Source organism: Conger conger, chromosome 7 (genome assembly GCF_963514075.1).
Source record: "Conger conger chromosome 7, fConCon1.1, whole genome shotgun sequence".
Classification (NCBI taxonomy): Eukaryota; Metazoa; Chordata; class Actinopteri; order Anguilliformes; family Congridae; genus Conger; species Conger conger.
The window spans coordinates 42,297,180-42,323,272 of record NC_083766.1 but is presented as its reverse complement, the minus strand read 5'-3'; the positions used below and the strand labels follow the sequence as shown (position 1 = coordinate 42,323,272).

Below are 26,093 nucleotides of genomic sequence, written 5' to 3'. Positions count from 1 at the left end.
AACAGTTTCAGAATTTATGAACAGATCAGAAGTAGCAGTTTTTTTTCTTGCATATGGAATTCTTTGGTGAACAACACAGCCCTTTTCGAGCAGTGCTAGACAGAGCATTGGAACAATGAAAATCACCCAGCAGTATCTGGATTTTTTATGCCATGTGGATAAAGATTCAAAAGCTCATGGTAGACCCTACCACTGTAACAAACAGGTATGATACCTAACTACCATGATTTAAAAAAATTAGCAAATAGATGCTTTTGTTTACATCCAGAGAGTGGGACTGTGAACATCACTAGTGGGAATGTGACTGCCATGAAGAATCAACCAGCCACCATCCACTGCCTCGCCCAAAACTGGTTCCCAGCACCCCTTCTGACATGGAAATTGGATAGAATATCCGTCAACCAGGACAACTACAACATCAGCACCGAGGCCTCAGCAGGACTGTTCAACTCAGCCAGCACCGTGATCCTCCTGGCAAATGACAGCGCACCTGTGGAGTGCCAGGCTACAGTGCCAGCCTTGGCTGTACCACAAACAAGCAACATCTTCCTGACAATCAGTGAGAAACCCATTCCACTTTACCTGGAATCCTCCCATTAATCCATTTGCAGAAAGTGCATTGAGAGGTAGCAATTCTTAAATGCTGTAAATGGGCTTCATTTATCAAATGTGAGCTGAATTAATTTCATTTTAAATCATCCGGAAATGCATTTACACTAATAATGTGGGATTTACATTGAGTGTTCTCAACCGTTCGTAGGGGAGAGCTGGGTCGAAAGTAACACTTTTTTGTTTGATCCCATTTACTCCAAAACTAATAGAGATAGAGATCCCATATTTTATGACACACGACCTCCTTCACTAGTCAATCGTTGTTCAAACTACAAATCTTTATTTTAAAATAAAACAGATTAATCTGGGGCATCTGTGTCCTCCATGCAAGAAGCTTCAAGAGACCAGAAAATTCAAAAGTAACAGTAAGAAGTGTCCTAGCCTGCCAAACGGGACGGAAGTAACACCGGAGTGGGTCAAAAGTAACAATAAACTAGGGGTGCGCAGGGGTGTGTTGTATCTCTGTTTTTCAGGTTTGTAATTCTCTTTACTTTCAACACATGTACTATTAGATGTAATTTAATATTGTATCGATTCAATAAATGTTATAGGTTCGAAATCAATGAAAATTAGCCGTGCGTAAACATCGCAATGTGGCGCAACCAATAAAACGTTCTGCAATACAAGATTCATTGGACAGACATTATTTAGGCTTAATAGCTACCCGAGATCCTTGAATATATATTTTTTATTAAACCTGTCAATAAAAGTAGGCTATATTGTGATGTTTGTAAACTCTTTTTCAAACATTATGTCACCCTTGAATCTCAGCCTAATGTTTTATTAAACCTGTAGATAAATGTTTGTCGTGAGGACTCAAAGGTTATCAAACAATCACATTCTAATGATGCCATATTTGCAGACTAATTTTCAAGCATTAGGTAGTTGATTTTGGCAATACAGAATTACCTGTCTTTGTTGAAAAGAGGCCTCGTCGTGTCTTCCTAATTCTAATTCTTGGCATTTTCTGTAAATGTAACAAAAGAAAATGCCTTATAAATCATTGTAAAATTATTAATGTCACTTTCGTCCCGACATGGGACGTTATTTCCGTCCCTCTCCTCTCTCCTGTCACTTCTCCCTGGCTAGCATCCAAAACTTGCATGAAACCTGAAACCTATGGTAGCATTTAGTCAGTAGATGTGTTAAGATCTACATATGTACAGTACTGTGCAAACGTTTTAGGCAGGTGTGAAAAAATGCTGTAAAGTAAGAATGCTTTCAAAAATAGAAATGTTAATAGTTTATTTTTATCAATCAACAAAATGCAAAGTGAGTGAACAGAAGAAAAATCTAAATCAAAACAGACCACCCTTTGCCTTCAACCCAGAATCAATTCTTCTAGGTACATTTTCAAAAGGGATTTTGCAGGCATATACTCAGATGTGTGATTAACCAATTCTACCAAACAGGAGCTAATGATCATCAATTTAATATGTAGGTTGAAACACAATCATTAACTTAAACAGAAACAGCTATGTATGAGGGTTAAAACTGGGTGAGGAACAGCCAAACTCTGCTTCCAAGGTGAGGTTGCTGATGACAGTTTAATGTAAGAAGTCATATACCATGGCAAGACTGAGCACAGCAACAAGACACAAGTTAGTTATACTGCATCAGCATGGTCTCTCCCAGGCAGACATTTCAAGGCAGACAGGGGTTTCCAGATGTGCTGTCTGTTGAAGAAGCACAAAGAAACAGGCAACGTTGAGGACCGTAGACGCAGTGGTCGGCCAAGGAAACTTAGTGCAGCAGATGGAAGACCCAGGTACGCCCATCTACTGGGCGGTCCTCTGGACTGGGCATGTGAAATGTTTGGCTGTAGCAGAAGGCAGTTTGTTCACTGAAGGGCTGGAGAGCGGTACAAGAATGACTGTCTGCAGGCAACAGTGAAGCATGGTGGAGGTTCCTTGCAAGTTTGGGGCTGCATTTCTGCAAATGGAGTTGGGGATTTGGTCAGAATTAATGGTCTCCTCAATGCTGAGAAGATAGGCAGAAGAGAAGGCAGATACTTATCCATCATGCAATACCATCAGGGAGGCATCTGAACAAGGAGTCTTGGAAGTGATGGTATGGCCCCCACAGAGCCCTGATCTCAACATCATCGAACACATGAAGAGACAGAAGCATTTGAGGCTGCCTAAATCCACAAAAGAACTGTGGCTAGTTATCCAAGATGTTAGGAACAACCTACCTTCCAAGTTACTTCAAAAACTGTGTGCAAGTATACCTAGAAGAATTGATGCAGTTTTGAAGGCAAAGGGTGGTCACACCAAATATTGATTTTATTTAGATTTTTCTTCTGTTCATTCACTTCTTCTGTTCATGCATTTTGTTAATTGATAAAAAATAAAATATTAACATTTATATTTTTGAAAGTGTTCTTATTTTACAGCATTTTTTCACACCTGCCTAAAACTTTTGCACAGTACTGTACATAAATTACCACTTATACAAGGATAATTGCGGGATATCATTTGCTGATGCAGCTAGACGGGTGGGAGGGGGAGGTGGAGAAAACTGAGCTCCTCATGTTGATGGTGGAGACATTGTGGAAGGTTAACGGAATGGGCAAAAATCAATCCGATGTGGTGCGGGAAGTCACGAATGCAGCTCAGAAGTTTCTTGGTTAAGATTATTTGGATCCGGCTGAGTTGCACACATATGTGGTCCGATGGAGGCCGAGTTTGGCTAGCAGTGCATCTCAGAGATCAAAAGGGATAGATAGAGACAGATGATAGTGATGACGAATTCATAGGATAATGACGGTATGTATTATTCAGTGGAACGCTAGGAGTTTGGTGGCAAATGGTCAAGAGTTTAAAAGATTTGTGGATTCAATGAGATATAAACCTGAGATAATATGCGCACAGGAGACTTGGCTGAATCAGTGTCTGGACTTTGTTATTGTAGGATATGAGAGTATAAGGGGGGATAGGTATGGTAGGCTAAGAGTAGCTTGTGCAATTTTTATTGAAACGGATTCAGTATAAGAGGTTGGAGGTGCGATCATCACTAGAGAGTGTGGTGGAGGTATGGAGTTCAGAGGGTAAAATACCAGTCGTGAATCTCTATAACCCGTGTCTGAGGCTGACAGATGCTCAGCTGGATGGAATAATGATTCCATTCCAATAATAATTCATCCCCTATATGAATTGATATAGAAATACGAATTTGCCATCCATAACTATGAGCATCCTGGATGATTTAACAAATGATTGCTTTCACAAAACTAGTTGAAAGACAATAATGTACAGGGTTCTAAATTAATGGACGGCCCCTGTGAAATCTTGAAGCCATTACTCTTATTTAGTTGCAGAGTCATCTGATCAGGACCACACTGTGTTAATACCAGTCACTGTGTCGGTTCTGTCTGCCGCATTGTTGGTGTTGCTCATCATTGGAATCATTTTCTGCTGCAAAAGAAGAATGGCAAGTAAGTTTGTTTTTTCCACAGAGCAAAATTATCACCTCCATCTGCTCTTTCAAATGTACAAGAATTATGATAGTGTAATGAAAAAGTTAAACAGCAATGGTCCAAAATAGCATGTATAGAATAGGAATTGTCAGCAAAAAAGCAAATACAGGTTTCCATGTTGAGATATTTTTACATTCTGCTCTCCCAATAGCATAACCCCCCGGTTGATGGTTTTGCTGGGTCGAGCATAACCCCTCCGTGACGAAAATGTGTTGTCCCCCCATGCTTCCAAGTCAAACTGTCTATGCTTGGAACAAATACTTAAAAGTCGGCTGAAATGTATTGATAGAGGCTCATGGATTTATTTGCATTTGTTTCTCCCAGCATTGGAAACAGGCTATGCTTAAAATGCTCACAAATAAGTTGGCATACAGTAAATACACAAATCCCACTGCAGGCTTAATTGAATGTTTACAGTTTACCATCTAAAATTGCTGGAATTTGGGAAACTCCACGGTACTCAGACTACTCTATATTTGGGCAATTCAATGACTCACAGAATAAACAATGAAACTGTTCAACCAGTTTCTGTGGAAATCCACGGGAGAATGACTCCCCACGGAACAGCACACATTTAAAATGACTCTAACTGTATCAAATCTGCTGACTTCTGTTTTTGCATCAACTGTGACCTGTCCGGGAACAACCGAATATCACTGAAAGACGGGACCATTGTCGAGAGGGATTGGATAAATAGCTCTAAAACCCATCCCTGAAGAGTTGAAAGGTGTATATAGGTGTTACAGAGAGATTAAATGTTAGGCTGTTGATATGCTTTGTTTGGACCATGAAAAATATCTCAGTTCTGTTTGTTTCTGTTTTAGAATCCAGCTATGAGGAGGAAGTAAGGTAAGAGGTAGATCTGACTGAGAGCTGGTGCTGGGGATAATAGAAATGGCTTCCAAAGGAAAGCCCCACCTTCTGGGAAGTGAAATCAATTTTAAAAATCTGATTAATCTGATAAAATTATATTTAGTTTAAAGTTTAAAAATAGCATCAAGCTTCTTGTCAATATATCAACCAACTTGTAGTATAAAATGAGAGTCTAGCAGTCATTTAAGATATATTTGCAAGGGTGCTACATTAAAGTCAATTTAATGTAGAACACTAGAACTAGAACACTTTGATAACAGTGTCCCAAATCTTTTGATTTTCCCAGGAAAACAAGATCTCTGAGTGAGAGGAACACATCTGAAATTGAGCAGGGGAAGGATAACATAGCATACTTGCCAGATGACAGTCAACAGGGTAAGCAGTGTTCATATTTATTCTTACTTGATTAATATTTATACATTGAAAAATATATAAACATAATGAAAGCAGTAGGTAAATAAATACATTATTGTCTGTGTCCAACAGTGAAAAGAAAGACATAGATAAATCAGTGCTGCAACTGCAAATGGTGATGAGAATAGGACAACAGGTTCAGTAGAAAATTGAACACAAAGGAAACCAGAGGGTGGAAGTATTCCACAATGAATAAGAGTGAAAACAGTTGTGGGTGGTGGGAGCTGTGGGCTTTTCTTTTGCTGTCTACCTAGTGGGATTTACTTCTTTAATATTGAGAATTTCTTTTATTTGATCATTTTATTTATTTATTTTTATTCAAAATGTCCTTATTAAAAAAACAAAACATTCAGCAGCACAGGTGCGCAACCAGCCCTGCCCTCTTTGGTTGCTGTTGCTATGTTCATCAAGTGGAGTCCAACAAAGAAAATTGAATTCTTAACTATGAAAGCATGTGACAATCTGATAATGCCCAACACCACTGCCTGATTCGCTGCCAATCACTGCCTGTAAATTTGACAATGCTCAATACCATTGGATCAGAGCGCTGTCAATAGCTGCTTGATTTACGATGCGGAATGACAGTTCCACGTTTTTCAAACAATAGGAGAGACACGACTTGACCACAGACCATGTCTCTGCTCATGGTATGTACACACTCAATTATATATTCAACCCAAAAACTAAATTTTAAAAAAGAGATAATGATTGGCAAAAGCCGAAAAAGACAGAAAATTCACAGAAAATCTTGACCTATGCATTGACAAGGCTTCCAACACACAATGCATTAATACCTGCTATCGGTACTGTAACTATGGTGGTCTGCTTCAAACAACATATACCACTGGGCAGGCTGCTGAAGATTCAATCAAATATTGTCTTTGAATCAACAACCAAATAGGGCTGTGTTTCCTGAAGCCTTCTTTACGCTACATCATTTGTTATTTATACCTTAAGCTCTACCTTGAGCTCTACCATGGTTCAGCGTGTTTCCAAAAATGTTCTTAGCCAAGAACAAAATGGTTGGTAAAATGGTAAGGTTGGTCTGGACCACTCTTAGCTATACCTTATCGATGTTGTCAGCTCACTCTGATGAGGATAACTATTTGAAATGTATATGTCTCAGTCCTCACACAGGGTGCACAAATTGTAGGGGATACGCTCCAACATACAATGTATAGATTGTGAGGATTGATACATATGACATTTCCGATGCTAATGTACAGTTGTGTTCAAGAAAATAGCAGTACAACATCAGTAACCTGATGAACCACTGTTATTAGTAGTAGTGATATTTCTGCATGGCAAATACTTTGCTTGTAGATGTATTAGTGTAATAGAAAAACAACAGACCCAACTGTCATGACATGCATGCTGCTTGTTCTGAGTAATTGACTCATTCATTGAAAGGGGCGAGTTCAAAATAATGTGGAGTTTAACTGGAGAATTCATTAATTCTGTGAAAAAACAAGTGTCATTAATTGTCCTTTATTAAGGAAGAAGGGAAGCAAATGTTTCACACATTGTTATAAAATGTATTTCCTTCTGAATTGCTAAGTAAAACTGGCCATTCCAAACATTGTTGGGAGGAACGTCATTTGATTAAAAAGTTGATTGGAGAGGGGAAAACATATAAAGAAGTGCAGCAAATTAAAGGATGCTCAGCTAAAATGATCTGAAATGCTTTAAAATGGCAACAAAAACCCGAAACAAGGGGAAATAAATGAGCAACTACTGTTAAAATGGATCGAAGAATAGTCAGAAAGATTCAGCCATTCATCAGCTCCAGAAAGATGAAAGGTGATCTACAATTACCTGTCAGTGCTGTTACAGTCAGAAGATGCTTGATCAAAGCTAAGCTATCAGCAAGAAGCCCCCATCATGTTCAGAATCGGTTAGAATTTGCCTAGGAACACATCGATTGGCCCAAAGAGAAATGGTGTAACATTCTGTGGACTGATGAGAGTAAAATGTTTATTTTCGGGTGTATTGGTTGTCGACAGTATGTCAGACGACCCCCAAGTACTGAATTCAAGCCATAGTACACTGTGAAGACAGTGGGGCATGGCGGCGCAAAAATCATGGTATTGGGATGTTTTTCATACTATGGTGTTGGGTTCGTATACCAGAGATCATGGATCAGTTTGAATACATCAATAATTCCTCTCTGCCATATGCCGAAGAGGAAATGCCCCTGAAATGCGCAGTAGTTATGGTTATGCATCTAAATATTAGTTCAGTCATTTGAAGTGAAGTTAAATTTCTTCAGTTTATACAGTCTGAAGAGAGTTTGAAGACAAAAATGTCGCCATTTTTTTGAACAGATTCATATTTATTTTCTTTGCTTCCTGTAAAAGCATAATGCAGACTTGATGAAATTTGCTAATGCTTTGATTTGGAATTGAAATATTGACCTAAAAGCTATAAAGAAAATTTTTTACAGAACTGTATGGCACCAATTATGTGGTGCAGCAGAATAACGGCAAAAGGTAGTCAGTCTCATAAAATTACTATTATCTAAACTACCAAACCAAAAATGTGAAAATTTTATTCATAATTAAATTAAATTTAGGAATATGGTCAAATTTATGGTCAAATATACTCAGATAACCTGAAGGTTGGAAGTTCTTCGAAAGACTGATTTGACTTGAATAAAATAAATGTATTAAACAGACATACAAACACAGAACATAAACAGGGTTGAGCTAACAGGAAGTTATGTAGGATAAAGTATGGTAGGTGTGTGTGCATGTGCGCAACCACACGTAAGCACACGTAAGCACACATGTCCCTTGAACAAAGGAAAGGTAAAGCGAGCTGGCTTGGGCAGTTAGTTCTGGGTGAGAGTGTTAGAGTGTTAGCTGTAAGGAGAGAGGCTACTTACATAGTTCAACACTATACATACAGTACCAGTCAAGAGTTTGGACACACTTTGCCTTTTTCTGGATTAATGTGTTTTATTTCCAGTTTGTAATCAAGCAATTCCAGTTTGTAATCAAGCAGTTTGTAATCAAGCAATGTAATCAAGGGTCCAAGATATCAAATGAGCCTGAAACCATCCTGCTGCTGCCAGATATGCTGTAGATAGTATAAGGGACATTTCCCCTGACTAATTTTCCTGTTGAACTCAATGGAAGAATTGTTCAGGAGAAACAACCCTTGACTATGCAACCAAATACAAAACATGACTATTTTATTTGACATTAAGTTAAATTGTCTCAAACATTGAAATGGGGGGCTATGTATAAAAAGTGCTGTAATTGCTACATGGTGGAACCAAAATGTATAAAAATATTCTAACCCGCTTAACAGAGTTGCAGAGGGGCTGGAGCCTATCCCAGCATATATTGGGTGAAAGGCAGGAATACACCCTGGACAGGTTGCCAGTCCACCGGAGGGCACACACTCACACACTCATACCCACGGGCAATTTAGACTCTCCAATCAGCCTAACCTGCATGTCTTTGGACTGTGGGAGGAAACCGGAGTACCCGGAGGAAACCCACGCAAACACGGGGAGAACATGCAAACTCTACGCAGAGAGGCTTAATAAACATGGTTTAATGAAATATGAGAATCTGCACTTTGACCACATATGAATTGCTTGATGACAGTGTCCAAACTTTTGACTGGTACTGTACGTGAAAGACGGCAAACCTAACAACTAACAGAAAGCATTCAAATGATAAAACAAAGACAAATAGAAAAACATAGATTCACAATATCAGTTAAGACTAAGCTAAACACTGGCTATGGCTGGAAAGTTAGTTCAGTCTTACTGAGTCCATTCACACGCGTTGTTTTCTCCGGGGGTAGCTGTGGGCTGTCCTTTGATAAGCAACGTGGAGCCATGAATCAATGTCCTGTAGAGACGCGCAAAGTTGGGGTCTTTCCTGCGTGTTGCCTAATGTCATCTGGTCCATCAGTCACTGAAATGTGTCCACTGGGCCTTTTTCTGTGTGGAAAAGTTTGTTAGCTGCAGTTGGAAGTTTGCTCTACCTTTCCGTGTGGTCAGCTGAGGCATCAACTTGCGTGCACCAGTGTCGACCTAAAATAGGCCTCTTTCAGGTACCGTGAGCTTTGTGTCTGTGATGCCTAGTGGGACGCTGTGGATAACTCAGCCTCTGTCCAAGTGTCGGGAGCAGGGTCAAATGTATTTGCAGAAGCCGGAGGCAAGAGGCAAGTGAATGGGCAAGAACAGAAAAAAGGGGAGAGGGCTGGACAATGTGATTGTTCTAGCTCTTACACGGTGAAAGTTTATTGCTCCCGGCATTACAGTATTGGCTTAACTAAAACTAGATGTCACTTAACTAAAACTAGATGTCATGCCGGGGTAGGGTTGCCACATGGTCTGGTTTTCCCAGGATTGTTCTCTTTTTTGAGTGACTGCCCCGGAAAATTCTTTTTTGTACTTCTAAATGTCAGAGTTCCAAATAAAACCGGATTCTTCTACTGCTATTCTGTTTTTTCCTCCCGTGTCTGTAAACAGATAAATATGAGTAAAATACAGCGACAATTGGCCATATGCCTATACTTCTTTTTAATTGGTAGCTGAAATACGAATGTTTACCTTATCATCTAGCAACTGCTGCACGGGCTGTTCAGCTAGCTACTAGCCTAGAGGTAATCGCCTAATACTTCTGATTTTTATTTTTTTATTTTGTCGGTTTTATAAAATGCATAGGTGCCTTAATACCCTCAGAAGAGGAGAAGAACATAGGTTTTTTTTATTTTTGTTTTAGCTTTTAGTGAATAAACGCACCCTTGAGTGCTTAAAACTGCAACGGTCTTGTGTCTCACTCTACATTATATGCACATCTCCCTGATTCCCCCTCTGGTTGCCACAGAGTGCATCTACGTCAGGACAAATAGAGATAAGAGAGGCAATAGGGAGTCCTACGACTGTGAACATAGTATATTTGCAAATATGGTTTAACATCCCACATCGCGTGTCAAATGTCCTGATTTTTCACAAATCAAATGTGGCAACCCTACGCTTTTGCGCTGTTGTAGATGATGTCCTGTGGAATCATGGGAAGTGTAGTTACGTGGTCCCTACACAGCACATCTCCCGACCCCTCACTACCTGCCTGTAATCTCCAATTAATTGGAAGTATTTTTCAGTTCTCAATAGTCATTACTTGTGTAATAACTTTTTTTTGCTACTTTCGTTTGGCTATGAGTGTAAGTGTAAATCATTCTTTCGTATTGTGCTGTCAAAAATAGTTTTAGATATAATAGATATAATCCATTTTCACATTAATCAAATAGGCTCAAGTCCTTCTCTTTGTTGTAGCATTTGCACTTGAAATTGTACTTCCCTCTAGGGTCTTTCAGCAGTTTTACCTGGTTATGGGTATGCACTTTGCTTGTTGTATGTCGCTCTGGATAAGAGTGTCTGTCATACAACAATAATGTAATGTCATGTAATGTCATAGCTGTATTTTACACAAGGGACAGCTAAAGTAAAGTTATAGAACAAACTTGTGTTTACTTTAATATTAAGTTAATGTTTGTACTGATGAGCTAATGTTAACAGCATCCATGTCTCTATAGGCTAACATTTCCCTCAGGCGCACAAGAAACCATTACCTAGCTATTCAAAATTTTAGGCATTTGGATGAAATCAGTGAAGTAGATAATATTTAGTCATGCTCTTTCTGTGTCCGTTTGCTAGCATCACGTCATTATTAAAAAGGAAATCCCTTCCCGCATGCTTTTTAAACTTGTTGGAGTCGACATGGCTCAGGCAGTAAGAGCAGTCGTCTGGCAGTCGGAGGGTCGCCGATTCGATCCCCCGCTCGGGCTGTGTCGAAGTGTCCCTGAGCAAGACACCTAACCACCAAATGCTCCTGACGAGCTGGTCGGCGCCTTGCATGGCAGTCAATCGTCGTCGGTGTGTGAGTGTGTGTATGAATGGGTGAATGGAGAAGCATCAATTGTACAGCACTTTGGATAAAGGCGCTATATAAATGCCTGCCATTTGCCATTTAAACTTTAAAGCCCAGGTTGTCTCTCTACATTTAATGATGTGAGACTTAAACATTAAAACTACAAACACAAAATTACAAGGCTCCAGATCAAAATATCACCATGCAGCTTTTTGTTGCTTTTTAAAAATTTTGTAGTTGCGAACGTACGGTCATATTTGTGTACCAAATACAACAACAAAGATGATCTATTCTGGGATGGCCAGTTGAATGGGAGGAACCACATTCGCGCCCTTGGGGGTTTTTTCCTCCAATTGTACTTGGCATCGGTTGCAGGTTGCCATTGATAGGCCACTGATAACATGAATGTATCCTATTTGTAAATCCAAGTTAGAATTATGCCAGTTAAGTCAGATTTTAAGTCAGGATGATAAAATAGTACCGACACAATGTGGCATTAGTATGGTCCAATTTTCACACACCAAAATCCCATCGTGTTCAGCATATAGCTATCTATTTAAACTGTGAAAAATATACTTTATATCCAGACTTCAACGTTACATAGTTTGCAGTATACAGAACTATCATTCCTGATACATCCGCTTTACCTCCCTATAGTCTACTGTATAAACGGCCTACTTTTCTGTAATGGCTATGCATGTGCGTTGTAAAAATAATAACAATAAAAATGCAATGACAGAATTTTAAACAAGCTCTTCATTTTTCTGATTTAGATCATCATAAAATGAGTAGACATCAACTACATTTGAGCTGAGTCTTATGCTGATTAAATGCTTAAATTTAAAGTCTAGTTTTTAAGTAGGATGAAAAGCACCCCCACCGTCCGGACAATAGTGAAAAGGTGTTGATAGCCCGGGGATAAATGCAAATGTGTCCGTTCCCCATAGATTCGCCAGACTCACTGCACTGATTCCAGAGAAATAACATAAAGCGTGTTTTGGAATCATCTCGCTCCCAAGAAAGAATTGGCATATATACCACAGAAAGACACACAAATATCTTGGCATTTGCAGTGATTGGTCGATTTCTAATACGCTCGTCAGTGGTTACACAACTAAATAAGCTGCTTTTGGGACTGCAAAATATTTAGTCTCATCTGATATTCCTGGAGAAATGTTTGTACGTTCATAATCTGTGTCTTTATGTCAAATTCTGAGTAAAATGAACACACGCTCTCTATGCACAGGGCATTGGGGGAACGTGATTCAGTGGAGGGAAAGAATTCAACACAGCACCTGAACAGCTGTTTTACTCCAGTCCATGTTCCTGTTTTGCAGTGGCTCTGGGTTTTGCTTGGTGAACTTATCGAATTATCACAAAATTGGTCAAATATATTTGTAGATATATTTGTGTGTGGATATACACTCACTGAGCACTTTATTAGGTACTTATTAGACTTATTTTTTTACTTCTACTGCTGTAGCCTATCCACTAAAAGTTATGATGCGTTGTGGGTTCAGAGATGCTCTTCTGCATACCACTGTTGTAATGTGTGGTCATTTGCATTTCTGTTGCCTTCGTGTCAGCTTTGACCAGTCTGGCCATTCTCCTCTGACGTCTCTCATTAACAAAGCATTTTTTGCACCATTCATTGCAAACTCTAGAGACTAGTATGCATGAAAAACCCAGGAGATCAGCCGTTTCTGAGACACTCACCCTGTCTGCCACCAACAATTATTCCACAGTGAAAGTGAAGAGCCTTTTTTCCCCCCATTCTGATGGTTGATGTGAACATTAACTGAAGCTCCTGACCCATATCTACATGATTGTATGCACTGCACTGCTGCCACACAATTGGCTGATTAGATAATCTTGTTAATAAGTAGGTGTAAAATGTTCCTAATAAATTTCTTGGTGAGTGTATAAAACGCATTTGTAATACGTCTCTAATTTGTGGATGATGTTACATGCATTTTTTAATAATATGGAAACTAATCACTCCATATTACCCATACATCTTACTTTTCAACAGTACTCGGTCAGTTGAATGAAAAAAAACGAAAGCAACGGTCAGCAGCACCAAAAATTGCCGTTGCACCATCCACAAACCACAAAAGTCCCACCAGAAGATCAATTTAAATCTGACACTTCATGACTGGTAAAGTTTTAATTAATACAGTTAGCCAATGTTAACAAACTACACTAGCTAGCTATATTAATAAATATTATATGACAGCTACATTCATGTTTATGTTCTTTAAACAATAGGAATTTACGTTTGCAAACTAGCAGGGGATGTCATATTGACGCTTAGTTATCTTGCCATTGAACACTAATGTTACTCCTATTAGTTTATGAAAGGACATGAGAACTAACCCTCTAATCATAAGTCATAAGTACCTAAGACATTGTGTTGGGAAAGTTAGCGAACTTGTAAAAAATGTACAGTCACTAACTAAGCTATGCATCATTAAAAGCAACACTACATTAACTCACATGTATTCAAAAGCTCTCTATGCTATGAAGCCAATTCATACTTTTTAATGTGACTATCATGTTAGCTATCCGTACAAGTGTAGCAATCATATATATATCAGTTATATATCAGTTATATACAAGATACCAGTGATAAGTGCTACAGTGAAGAAATCCCCTATACCCTCACATTTGCCACCTGGTGGTGGTTGTGTGTAAAGCAACCCTAAACCACGATGGATTATGGGCAATCTTGCTACAAATGACTTCTCCACCTGTTACAAGCCGAAATGCAATGCGACTGCTCGCACTGACAGAACCTCGACAAATTCTTACCGGACAATTAAACCGGCAAATGAAACACAAAACCACTGTGCTCCTCCAAACTATTTGGAGTATAGCCTACCACTTTTGCAAGCTCCCGTTTTACTATTAAACTTACTGCTGGCTAGTTGATGTCTATGAAACTAAAGGCAATACAACTGCATCAATATCTTGCCAAATATCAGTGGTAGTTGGCACCATCTGGCTGCCAGAAACAAATGCATTCGGGGAGGGGATGGCTAGAGCCCGATAGCCCAAAGCTTGGTGCGCTACTAATTGTGAATCATACATTTATTTTTTGGCAGGTGTCACCCCTGGGGAATTCAACTACAGTGGCTTTGACCAGACAAACGCTTTCCACACTCTTGAGGTAATGAAAAAATAAAAAAGAAGCCCAGCATACCGCTGCTGAATTATCCAGCTCACATTGAATGGCACTACAGACAGCAAATATTGGTGCCAACACTGCACTAGTATTGCAAGCATTGGATCAAGTACATGTTTTTATTGCCAATTTTGTGTCCCTGCTTAAACTTCCTTTTTTTTCAAACAACCAACCCAGTAAAAGGTTATCTTAAGCAGTATTAGGAACACTTTCCCCCAGTCACACAAAATGTCCATAAAAGCATGTATTTACGAAAAGTGACATGAGGCTGTGAAGGGGTTATCACCATGCAGCTCTCAACTTTACAGCTTGATGCTTGACAAACATTGTCAGATTTTGGTCAAAAATTTGATTAGCGCAGATTTGGAATATTGAAATACTCACCTATCAGCTATAAATCCATTACATGCCACAATGTGCAAATATGTAAACAAATTACAGATATTAATTCTAACCTGGTCTGGTTTGCTGCATATTGTATTTCAGTATGTCTCTTTTTGACAGAAAATGTAATGAATTACAATTAAATATGCATTTTGTTTTTAAAGGAGCACAGTCATGCTCATTTCAGTTGAGATTATTTGGATTAAATTCTTAAATTATATGTGTAGGTGATTTAAAATCACCGTCAGTGTAGCTATTTCCTAAATACGGGGGAAAACTTCTAAAGGTAAACATGTCGAGTGATGTCATCACTTTCTACAGTTTTTATCACTGCCAATAACAACTTTAAACCCTTGCTACATCCTGCAGTATTTATCAACTTCTTCAGCAGAAATAGAGGATTCATTGGAAAAAGTATCCAAAACCAAAACTGATACAACTTGTTAGCTGGATATTTACTTACTTGTTGATAAGTTGCCCTCCTGGACCCCTTGGTTGTGGGCTTCGGCTGCCTTGACCTCCACTGTCGGTCTCTCTCTCGAAGTTGGGATAACTCTGTGTTCAGTTTCTGTCAACAGCCATTGCCCTCGATCCCATTCGCAGGAGCTAAGACTCTCCATCTCGGTTGGCTCCCAGTTCCCACACTGCTCTCTGTTAGCTTCGGCTACCTCGTCCTCTGCTGTCTATCTCTCTCGCTCACGCAATTATTCCTCTGTAAATTCCAGTTCAAAACTGTCAGGTTGTATTTTTCATCAAAATCGAAAAGCTTGTCCTCTAACTTGGCAAAGTCAGAGCTGCCCTTCAGGGTAGCCATGTTAGGTTACGTTACCATATTTTTGTGTGTTATGTGATCGCCTAGATGGGTGGCCATCCATAAACCAGTCTCTGCATTCAAGGGTGGAGTTGAGTGCCTGTTACCTTCTGGGAAACACAGGCTGGAGATTCAAGCCAAACACATCACTGGAGGTGTTTGCCCTTAGAGGTTTGGCCCCATATTTAGGAAATGGCTATACTGACGGTGATTTTAAAAAGGCGCAGACACATAATTTAAGCATTTAATCCAAATAATCTCAACAGAAACAAGCGTGACAGTGCTCATTTTAATTACGGTGTGACGAATGGCAAAGCAAATGCAGATATGTATAACACTTCAATATATGTCTAATTGCATTTAATAGGCCTTATCCCACAGTAGCTGGGTTGTATTTAAGTCAGGAGTTCCTAGAGTAACCTGGGGCCTCATGCAAGAACCACTTGTTCAAACAGATCAAATGTTTTTAATTTGCTCGTTAGAGAACTTCACCAATTCACCAATTTGTACGAGTGATCCTGACCTGTTGTACGAATCACATAAGCAAAGCATTCCATTCATGTTCTATGGAAAGGCTTGCAGTGCATGAAGGGCACAGTCCAGCGAGTGCTGTGGTACATTCAACAGTTCTGCATACATGCAAATTAAATGCTTTCCAGCACAGCTTGCCTGGCTCAAGAAACTCAGAACAAACTTTCAAAGTAGTTGTTGCAGATCAAATATGAATCAAGACTTTTCAGAAACATATTTTACCCCGCACAGGGGGGGCACTAAGGCCGCCGCCCCACCACTGATCTGTCAGTGGGAATACCCGATCTGTCGGTGCAGAATTCTTTTTTTTTTTCATAAAAAACTTGTAATATGTAACATTGCCTTTTCTGTCAATATCTAACATTGGCTTTTATAAACGGTAAATTGTGTTCATAAAAACAATATTTAAAGTCAAACATTTTTTCCTCTTCTTCCCCAAGTCTGTCAGGCCCTGTTTGGCTGGGCTCTTGCTTCTGGCGATGGGGCCCATTTGGAGTGCGCTCACATGGATGTTCAATTGGAGGGGGGTGTTTTCGCTTTCTGATGACGTATTTTTGCCATGCTGATTGGCTGCTGCCAGAAACCCAGCAGGGCGCACATTTTTGCGCCCCAGGGCCATACAGTGCAATGCTTAAGAAAGTTATTAGTATCTAGTATTCTTGGCATTTGATTGCCTTTGGAGTTGTGACAGTCATGACAGTCAAGGAAGCCATTATGAGGCTAAGAAATGCAGTCCGAGACATTGAGCGAGTGAGGAGTGTTTGAATACGACATGGCACACATGAGCCCTTTGTGTGAAAAAAGTAGGAGAATTTTACGATTTTTTTTTGCGGATGATGTGGTTCTGCTGGCTTCATCGGACCGTGACCTTCAGCACGCACTGGAGCGGTTTGCAGCCGAGTGTGAAGCGGCCGGGATGAGAGTCAGCACCTCCAAGTCCGAGGCCATGGTTCTCTGCCGGAAAACGGTGGATTGCTCCCTCCGGGTTGGGAACGAGTCTTTGCCCCAAGTGAAGGAGTTCAAGTATCTCGGGGTCTTGTTCACGAGTGAGGGTAGAAGGGAGCGTGAGATCGACAGGCGGATCGGTGCAGCGTCAGCAGTAATGCGGGCGTTGCACCGGACCGTTGTGGTGAAGAAGGAGCTGAGCCGGAAGGCGAAGCTCTCGATTTACTGGTCGATCTACGTCCCAACCCTCACCTATGGTCACGAGCTTTGGGTAGTGACCGAAAGAACGAGATCGCGTATACAAGCGGCCGAAATGAGCTTCCTCCGTAGGGTGGCCGGGCTCAGCCTTAGAGATAGGGTGAGGAGCTCGGACATCCGGAGGGAGCTCGGAGTAGAGCCGCTGCTCCTTCGCGTCGAAAGGAGCCAATTGAGGTGGTTCGGGCATCTCATCAGGATGCCTCCCGGGCGCCTCCCTTTGGAGGTTTTCCGGGCTCGTCCAACTGGGCGGAGACCCCGAGGGAGACCCAGAGCCCGCTGGAGAGATTATATATCTCTCCTGGCCAGGGAACGCCTCGGGATCCCCCAGGAGGAGCTAGAATGCGTTGCTGGGGAGAGGGACGCCTGGAATACCCGGCTTTGCCTACTGCCCCCGCGACCCGACTCCGGATAAGCGGGTGACGATGGATGGATGGATGGATGGAATTTTACGATAAGAATACAAAAATGTTCTTGCGTGATGCCCAAGGACATTAGTTCCACCAGTTTGTTGTCCTAAAGTGGAAAGATTTCAACATACCTCAAAATAATTACATACTTTACTATTGTACACTTTTCTCCTCTGAAACCTTGTGGGTGTAGGAGGCAACTCAATGAGAAAATGTCTCCCTATTTGCATATTAAAGTGATGCACAATTTGAGGCCTCCACTGTGGGGCTATGGTAGGCATTCTATCACTTAAATGAAAGTTTCATATCCATCTTTATCTAGATGCCTGATGTTCTTTACAACAGTAACCACACAGCCAATGGGCATGACCCCATCCCTGTCCATGGAATACCCGGGAGCAAGAAACACAGACATGCAACCATTGTGTAAACAAATGTTGTACAAACGGGAAGTTGGTGTGCTTTGTATTCACTCCCACTAATGTGTCTGATGTAACTGAAAAGGACACTTCTCCAATAGAATAATTTATTTGTTTGTTTTACAAAATACAGTTGTGTTCAAGAAAATAGCAGTACAACATCAGTAACCTGTTATTAGTAGTAATGATATTTCTGCATGGCAAATACTTTACTTGTAGATGTAGTAGTGTAATAGAAAAACAACAGACCCAACTGTCATGACAATAAGGAAGAAGGGATGCAAATGTTTCACACATTGTTATAAAATATATTTCCTTCTGAATTGCCAAGTGAAATGGGCTGTTCCAAACATTGTTCAGAGGAACAACGTCATTTGATTAAAAGGTTTATTGGAGAGGGGAAAACATATAAAGAAGTGCAGCAAATTATAGGATGCTCAGCTAAAATGATGTCAAATGCTTTAAAATGGCAACAAAAACACAGAAGAAATAACTTCTGTTAAAACGGATCAAAGAATAATCAGAATGGCAAAGATTCAGCCATTCATCAGCTCCAGAAAGATCAAAGGTGTTCTATACTTACCTGTAAGTCTTGTTACAGTCAGAAGACGTTTGATCGAAGCTAAGCTATCAGCAAGAAGCCCGCGTTAAGCACCATTGTTGAAAAAGGGGATGTGCAGAATTAGTTAAAATTTGCACATCGATTGGCCCAAAGAGAAATGGCGTAACATTCGGTGGACCGCATGCGCAACCTAATCTGTTCCTAATAAACTTGCCCTAAGGCTATGACAAGCGCTCATCTTTTAGTCTTCCCATTATTGAGCAGCAACGATACTTCATTACTTGTCGGTTTTAAAATAACAATTTATCTTACATTATCTATCTTTGCCAAGTTTGGCAAAGTTTTGCTACACTTGTACGTATAGCTAACATGATAGTCACATTAAAAAGTATGAATTGGCTTCATTGCATAGAGAGCTTTTGAATACATGTGAGTTAATGTAGTGTTGCTTTTAATGATGCATAGCTTAGTTAGTGACTGTACATTTTTTACAAGTTAGCTAACTTTCCCAACACAATGTCTTAGGTACTTATGACTTATGATTAGAGGGTTAGTTCTCATGTCCTTTCATAAACTAATAGGAGTAACATTAGTGTTCAATGGCAAGACAACTAAGCGTCAATATGACATCCCCTGCTAGTTTGCAAATGTAAATTCCTATTGTTTAAAGAACATAAACATGAATGTAATATTTATTAATATAGCTAGCTAGTGTAGTTTGTTAACATTGGCTAACTGTATTAATTAAAACTTTACCAGTCATGAAGTGTCAGTTTGACGACAGACCCTGGAATCCACCCTTGGTTATGCAATTGTGGCAATTCATGCAGCCCTTGCCGCTTTGACCTAGCTAAGATTGTCACAGTGTTCATCTCAGGTGGCATACAATGCACTAACCTACACAATAGCAGTACATCAGAAAACAGTTTGCTAGCTGGATAATTTCACCGCTTAAAACCTGGATGCTTCCACAACTGGAATATGGACAATTTTTACTTGGCTAATTTATCCAGCTAGTTTACTCTGTAATATTGCTTTGTGATATCTATCCTTGGTGTAGTCGTCTCAACAGCAGGACCTATATTTTAATACTATACTTCGTGAATACATTTTGTGACATTTACTTGGGTACATGTACTTCTCTGCAGTTATACTTGGAGAATATTCACGGTGAAGATCTGCAATGCACAGATTTTGTCCTGTAAATTATCACGAAGGATAGGTTTTATGAGCGCCTTTACTGCACATATGCTGAAAGTGCATATTTTTTCGTTAACTATACATTGTGATTAAAACTGGTAATACCACTATTACCAGTGACATGACATTTGCCTGACACTTTTATCCAATGCAAATTACAGTTGATTTTGACTAAGCAGGAGACAATCATCCCCTGGAGCAATGCAGGGTTAACGGCTGTGTGGATCTTATTGCGGGTCCCAGTCATGTACCTTAACCACTATGCTTCAGGGAGAACCACCACCAACCACTACCCAACACAGCCCAAATGTTGATTCAGACATTTTTTACATAACATTGCCTCTGTAATTTTACAGAAGGTATCCAGTATTTCAACTTGTCAACAAAACACTGAGGCCACTGGAAGTTTTCTAGGAACACTGACTTCCGCTGTTTGAAATGGTCTATATAGTATATAAAACACATGAAAATGTTAATGTAAATAAATATGCATTTTATGCAAGTATTTTAATATACTGTTGACATTTTCTAAAAATAGGACAATTTGTGTTTCTGACATAACTTTGGAAATTTACCACAAGGTGGCACAAAGCTGTCAGCATATACAGTGGTACTAAGACAAACTGTTCAGGGGATGCAGTCGTTCTGGATCTCTGCAAACAACCTGACAATGCTTTTTTAAATTGAATCAGCTTTCATACTGCGAGGCATCAAACATGATCAAATATGTGTTTCAAGTAATGGGATACCATGAGCGCCATGAATCCTGATGCCAATTAACTCTCCAGCCAAAGGCTGTATATACCACACTGTGGACCATCTCTGATAGAACAAAGCCCAATGCTCCCAAGCTCAATGTATTATCTTTTAATGGATATCTGCCATATAAAGGGAACTATGTCTTCTTGAGGGATAGATTAATTTCTAAATGTGGGCCATATAGTTGCCACCAACTATTTATAAAATGATTGAATGAGACATATTTATGTAAGCAAGTACAAAGAATTATATGACTCAAAATATGTATGATTATTTATTTACTTATTATTCTTTCAATAGTGGAAGGTACTGTATGCTAATAAAATGCAAACCTTCTCAATGGCTACATTCACACTGTTACTTTTTGGGAGTGACGACCATACTCATTTTTTTAAGTGAATACCGTTGTGTATTGTACACATTTCAAACAGAGGGGCATGAAGTGACCTGTAACAACTGTGGTAAGAAGAGTTGCTCTCCTAATTATGGGCTTGTTCCATGAAGCAGGATTACTGTGTTAGCTAGATACAGTAACTGCACTGAGTAAAACCTGGAACTCTCCTGGGCTGAAGTAAAACAAGCTGTTCTGGGTTTTACTGCAGTTGATTCAGTAATCCTGCTTTGTGGAACAGGCCACTGATCTCATGACAGCTGTAAATATTGTCTGTAACCATGACAACATTTAGTACAGTACAATAGGCCTTGGAAGTCTGACATAAACCATAGCAAAACTGTTTCCCATATATGGATTTCCAGATCAAAGCACAATTTCTCTATGGGGAAAATTAATGGCCTTTTCACATAACCGTCTCTGTCACATCCTGTGATTTAAGATGGTGTTTAATATTTGGACGTATTTATCCGGACTCATTTCTCTCTTAAGCGGCACTTTTGGTCCACTGAATTCCGATGCCGCTTCTCAACCAAAATAGTTATTTTGCTGGCCGAAAGCTAACAGCCCAACACACGTTTTATTCGGACAAGAATAACAAGATAACAATATATTATAACAATATAACAAGAATAAAGACACAGCAATATATAACCTTATTAGGTTAAAAAAACTTTGTACTGTAACTTTGATTGTAATATTGTTATTGTGCGACGAGTTTCTAACTACTAATTGACTTTTTAAATGTACACTGTTTTTATTTTTTTTTACTATAAAAATGAGATGAAAAGCATTATTTGTTTCTTATTCAAACAAACAAATGTCTAAGGGCCAGATGTACTAAGCCTTTTGTGACAATTTTCAGGTGCACATATGTCATATTCTGCCCAATGTATGACATTGGTGCACGGGGCTGGAACCGCAGTATACGTTAGATCTAAGTAAGTCATCACAAGGCGCACTTATGCGCATATGCGTTTCAGAGTGGGTTGCACAAATAAATGACGAAGATATTGTAAGTGTAACTTCCGTTGAATCTACTAATGTTGACGCACAAGAGTGGATTTGTGGATTATATTTCTCTGCCTCTAAACAGCAGGTATAAGCTGAGGCACAAGCGAGACAGAGACACAGGCATAGGGTCCAAATTTCTTAATAACTTTGCACTGAAATAATATTTGCAACAAAAATCACACTCCAAGAAATCATCAAACAGATTATTAATATGAAATATGAATCAGTGATTGCAGCCAAGCAATAATTAAGGCTGGGAGTTTGTATCAGAAAATATTGAGAAAATACTTAATTAAACTAACCAATATCTCATGCGAAGCAGTGGAAAATGACTGAAATAATGTGCTCAACCATAGTGACAGTTGTAGTTTAAAAAATCATTGCCACTAATAAAAAATATGAGTAGGCTGAATGCATTGATATGCTGTTTTTAATCGCTTTTGTCCATCGCTTTTTGCCTTTAACAGAAGATTGTTAGAAACAGATATGCAGCGTTTCTGCATAACAAATCACCATCAACAGAGACGTTGTACTTTGTTCCTTCATATGAATTTGCTCATTTTAACCAAAGTAGCCTACTTTGTGTAGACAGCTGCATTTGAACAAACAAGAAGCTAAGGTGCGTGGACAGTGTCTTGCATAACGCCTAACTAGTTGCCCAGTGTGGTTCTAGTACACACTGCTATGACTAACCGCATTTGCACTCAAATTCGGTAGTCATGCCTGAATTTCAGGTAGTGACTTCGGTTTTTCAATGTAGTTATCACCTTCTTTCACAGCCAAAATTTGTGTGACGACGTTAAGCACTTTTATGGGGGTTGACAACCATACTAATCTGCAGTGTGAATGTAGCCATTGTCGAAATGTTTAAACGGATCAAAATATTACAGCCAGTATGGCATTGCTGTACAAAGCAAAATGAGAATGAAGTTAATTTATAAGCCATGTCATTATAATAATTATTCACATACTGTATAATAACAATGTATTGCTCCTTCATTTTCAATTGAAAAACATGGATATACTGTACATGAAATACGTGACATTATTATTTGTGAAATGTATTTCTATTAATTGTGTATGGTTTTTATATTTCCAAGACATTTTACATTTAACGTTTACATTGTTAATATTTGTGTTTCTTTGTAAAGACAGTGATATCATTAAATACATTTGAATTTGACAATTTTGGGTATGTTTCTGTAGAGTTTGTGTACTGCAGCTGATGTCATTATCCAAGGCCTTGTGAACTATGCAGTGACTGTACATCTGTATATAGTTTTATAGATTAAATACATCTACTAAATGATACAATATTTAAATTAGTAGACATAACATAGCCTCTATATCTTTATACGTGGTACCAGAATGTTGTATCTCATTAATCAGCCATACAAAATTAATAGTTAAATTAAGCTTAATGTTAAATGTAAAAATAACAACCAATGACTTAAAGGAACAATAGGTACTTTCGGATTTCTAAGAGAGGAATTGCAGCAACAAACGCCCTCAAAACACAACACTGTTCATCCCTCCCCCTTCTCTGTGAGAAATAGAAATGTTAATAGTTCATTTTTATCAATTAACAAAATGCAAAGTGAGTGAACAGAATGATAGGAAGGGATTTACAATGGTCTTGTAACAATGTTTTAACACAAAAATCTTAGCTACTGTACATTTAAAACCCCTTCACAATTTCCCCCTAGTGGCCATGACACCGGCGGCTCGATACTGCTTGACTAAGACATTAAGTGCTTACTCAGCCAGTTAACATGCTCCCCCCTCCCAGTCTTATTTGCAACAAGCGTGACCCATTGGAAAAAGCATGTCAAGCAGCATAGCAGCAGTCAGCAAGCCCGTAGTTGATGAAGCAGTAGTACACATGGAGTCCATTTGATGTGATAAAGGGAACCCACAGAACACAGAAAGGGCCCTGATGGGATTGGACCTCCTTGGCTGGAAGGCAACCCTGCTTAACCACTGGACCACCATACTAGCATGGGGCTTTGTCAATGGAAAAAGAAAAAGTGAAAAATGAACCATTAAAAAAGGCAGGTAATTGGGTGATCCATAGGGACCAGGATCATGCCAGAAACAGGTTTCCTGCTGATTCTTGTTACACTGTAAAAAATGTCTGTAGAATTTACGGTGAAAAAATGTCCATGACAGTACTGAACCATGATAGTAAAAGACCGTAAACTCTAAATAGGTTAAATACAGTTTCTGTAACAGTGCAACACCATAAATATGTATATCAGCCAAAACAATAATTTTTACATCTCTTTTCTGGAAAAAATACATTACTCCTCTGTTACATACTCTTGCACTGTGTTTATAATGGAAATATGCCATAATATATATATATATATATATATACACATATATATATATATATATATATATATATATATATTATATAACACTGTAATTTTTGCATTTATTTTTTGTGAAAAATACATTACATCACTGTTAAATACACAAATCAGTAACAATAATTGTTCAGTTAATTACCTTGGAGGAAAGGAAACCAGGGCCAGATTTGAGAATCCCTGCACTAGACTGATGCTGGAGGACTGCTTGTACAAGTTACATCCATCTCACCTGATATTCACCATTGTATCGGAGGAGGGACGTCACTTTCCCAATGAGTAAGTACATACAGGTGTATTCACTAACATTATTGTGTGAGATACTACTAGTCTGACGGCACGGATGGTGCAGTGGGTAGCCCTGCCGCCTCACAGCAAGGAGGTCCCGGGTTCGAATCCCCGCCGGCCGGGGCCTCTCTGTGCGGAGTTTGCATGTTCTCCCCGTGTCTGCGTGGGTTTCCTCCCACAGTCCAAAGACATGCACGTTAGGCTGATTGGAGAGTCTAAATTGCCCGTAGGTATGAGTGTGTGAGTGAATGGTGTGTGTGTGCCCTGAGATAGACTGGCGACCTGTCCAGGGTGTATTCCTGCCTTTCGCCCAATGTATGCTGGGATAGGCTCCAGCCCCCCTGCGACCCTGATCAGGATAAGCGGGTTCAGATAATGGATGGATGGATACTACTAGTCATGCTGTTATGCCAAATGGTGTCCGGGTGCCAAAAAGTTTCTGGGTGATGTAATAATGGCTTTTGAACACCACAACGCGTCTGTTGCTATGCATTCCGGACATTCCTGAGTTAGCGTTTGTGCCTTTGCCAAATATTGTCCTGGTGACGTAATGGACAGTAACATTCAGTAACATATGCTGTAACATTCCTTTATCACAGTAAACAGTTATTTGTTTACATTAGGTATTGGTTTGAAAAGATGAGAAAACATAATGTCACTGTCCATTACATCACCCGGACAATATTTGGCAAATGCGCTAATGCTAACTCAGGAATGTCAGTAACGTAGGCATAGTGTCGAGGACCCGGCTCTAGGCCCCCCTGATGAGAGATTGACAGGGATGGGTTAGGAAGGAATGCATTGTTAACCCCTCGCACACGCCATTGAGGTGGTAGCAAGAACGCCCGTAAGAGGAAAAATATGTGGTTCAAGATAAATGTACAACCCTTTATGGACACTGAGGAGTCTGAAGTCAGAGGACTTAGATTTAGGGTTTTAGAGAGCAAGGCTAAAGGTCTGACTGAGAATGTGTTCTAGCATGACCGTGGAAGATGCTCAACATGCTGAACGGGTAATTGGTGACCCAGGGAGTTTGGCGTTCAAAGAAACGGTAGATGTGATAACATACTTAGTTGACACGTGTGGGCTTGCTCCTACAGGGGAGGAGCACAATGCCTGGTTAAAGCAACAGGATGAGGAAAACAATGAAGATAATTGGGAGATCAAAGAGTATGAGGAGATGGAAAAATATAGGAGAGATAAGGAAAACGGAAAGGATGTCAATACCGAAAGAAGATTAAGAGGCTTCAAGGGCCTTCCTGATGATAGCACAAATAATTTATCGGATAGATTCAAAGGACTA

At 39.6% G+C, this 26,093-nt stretch overlaps 1 protein-coding gene across 1 annotated transcript in view; it reads left to right on the top strand.

Moving 5' to 3' along the window:
• LOC133133290 (uncharacterized) overlaps positions 1–18,238 on the top strand; it is a 34,117-nt gene extending 15,879 nt beyond the window's left edge. Inside the window, exons 4-9 of the mRNA XM_061249397.1 lie at positions 269–559; positions 3,926–4,048; positions 4,915–4,939; positions 5,250–5,338; positions 14,373–14,437; positions 18,111–18,238. Coding sequence (XP_061105381.1) covers positions 269–559; positions 3,926–4,048; positions 4,915–4,939; positions 5,250–5,338; positions 14,373–14,437; positions 18,111–18,218 — 701 coding nt within the window. The 3' untranslated portion in view covers positions 18,219–18,238. The remainder of the gene's footprint in view (positions 1–268; positions 560–3,925; positions 4,049–4,914; positions 4,940–5,249; positions 5,339–14,372; positions 14,438–18,110) is intronic.
• The last annotated feature ends 7,855 nt before the right edge of the window (positions 18,239–26,093 follow it).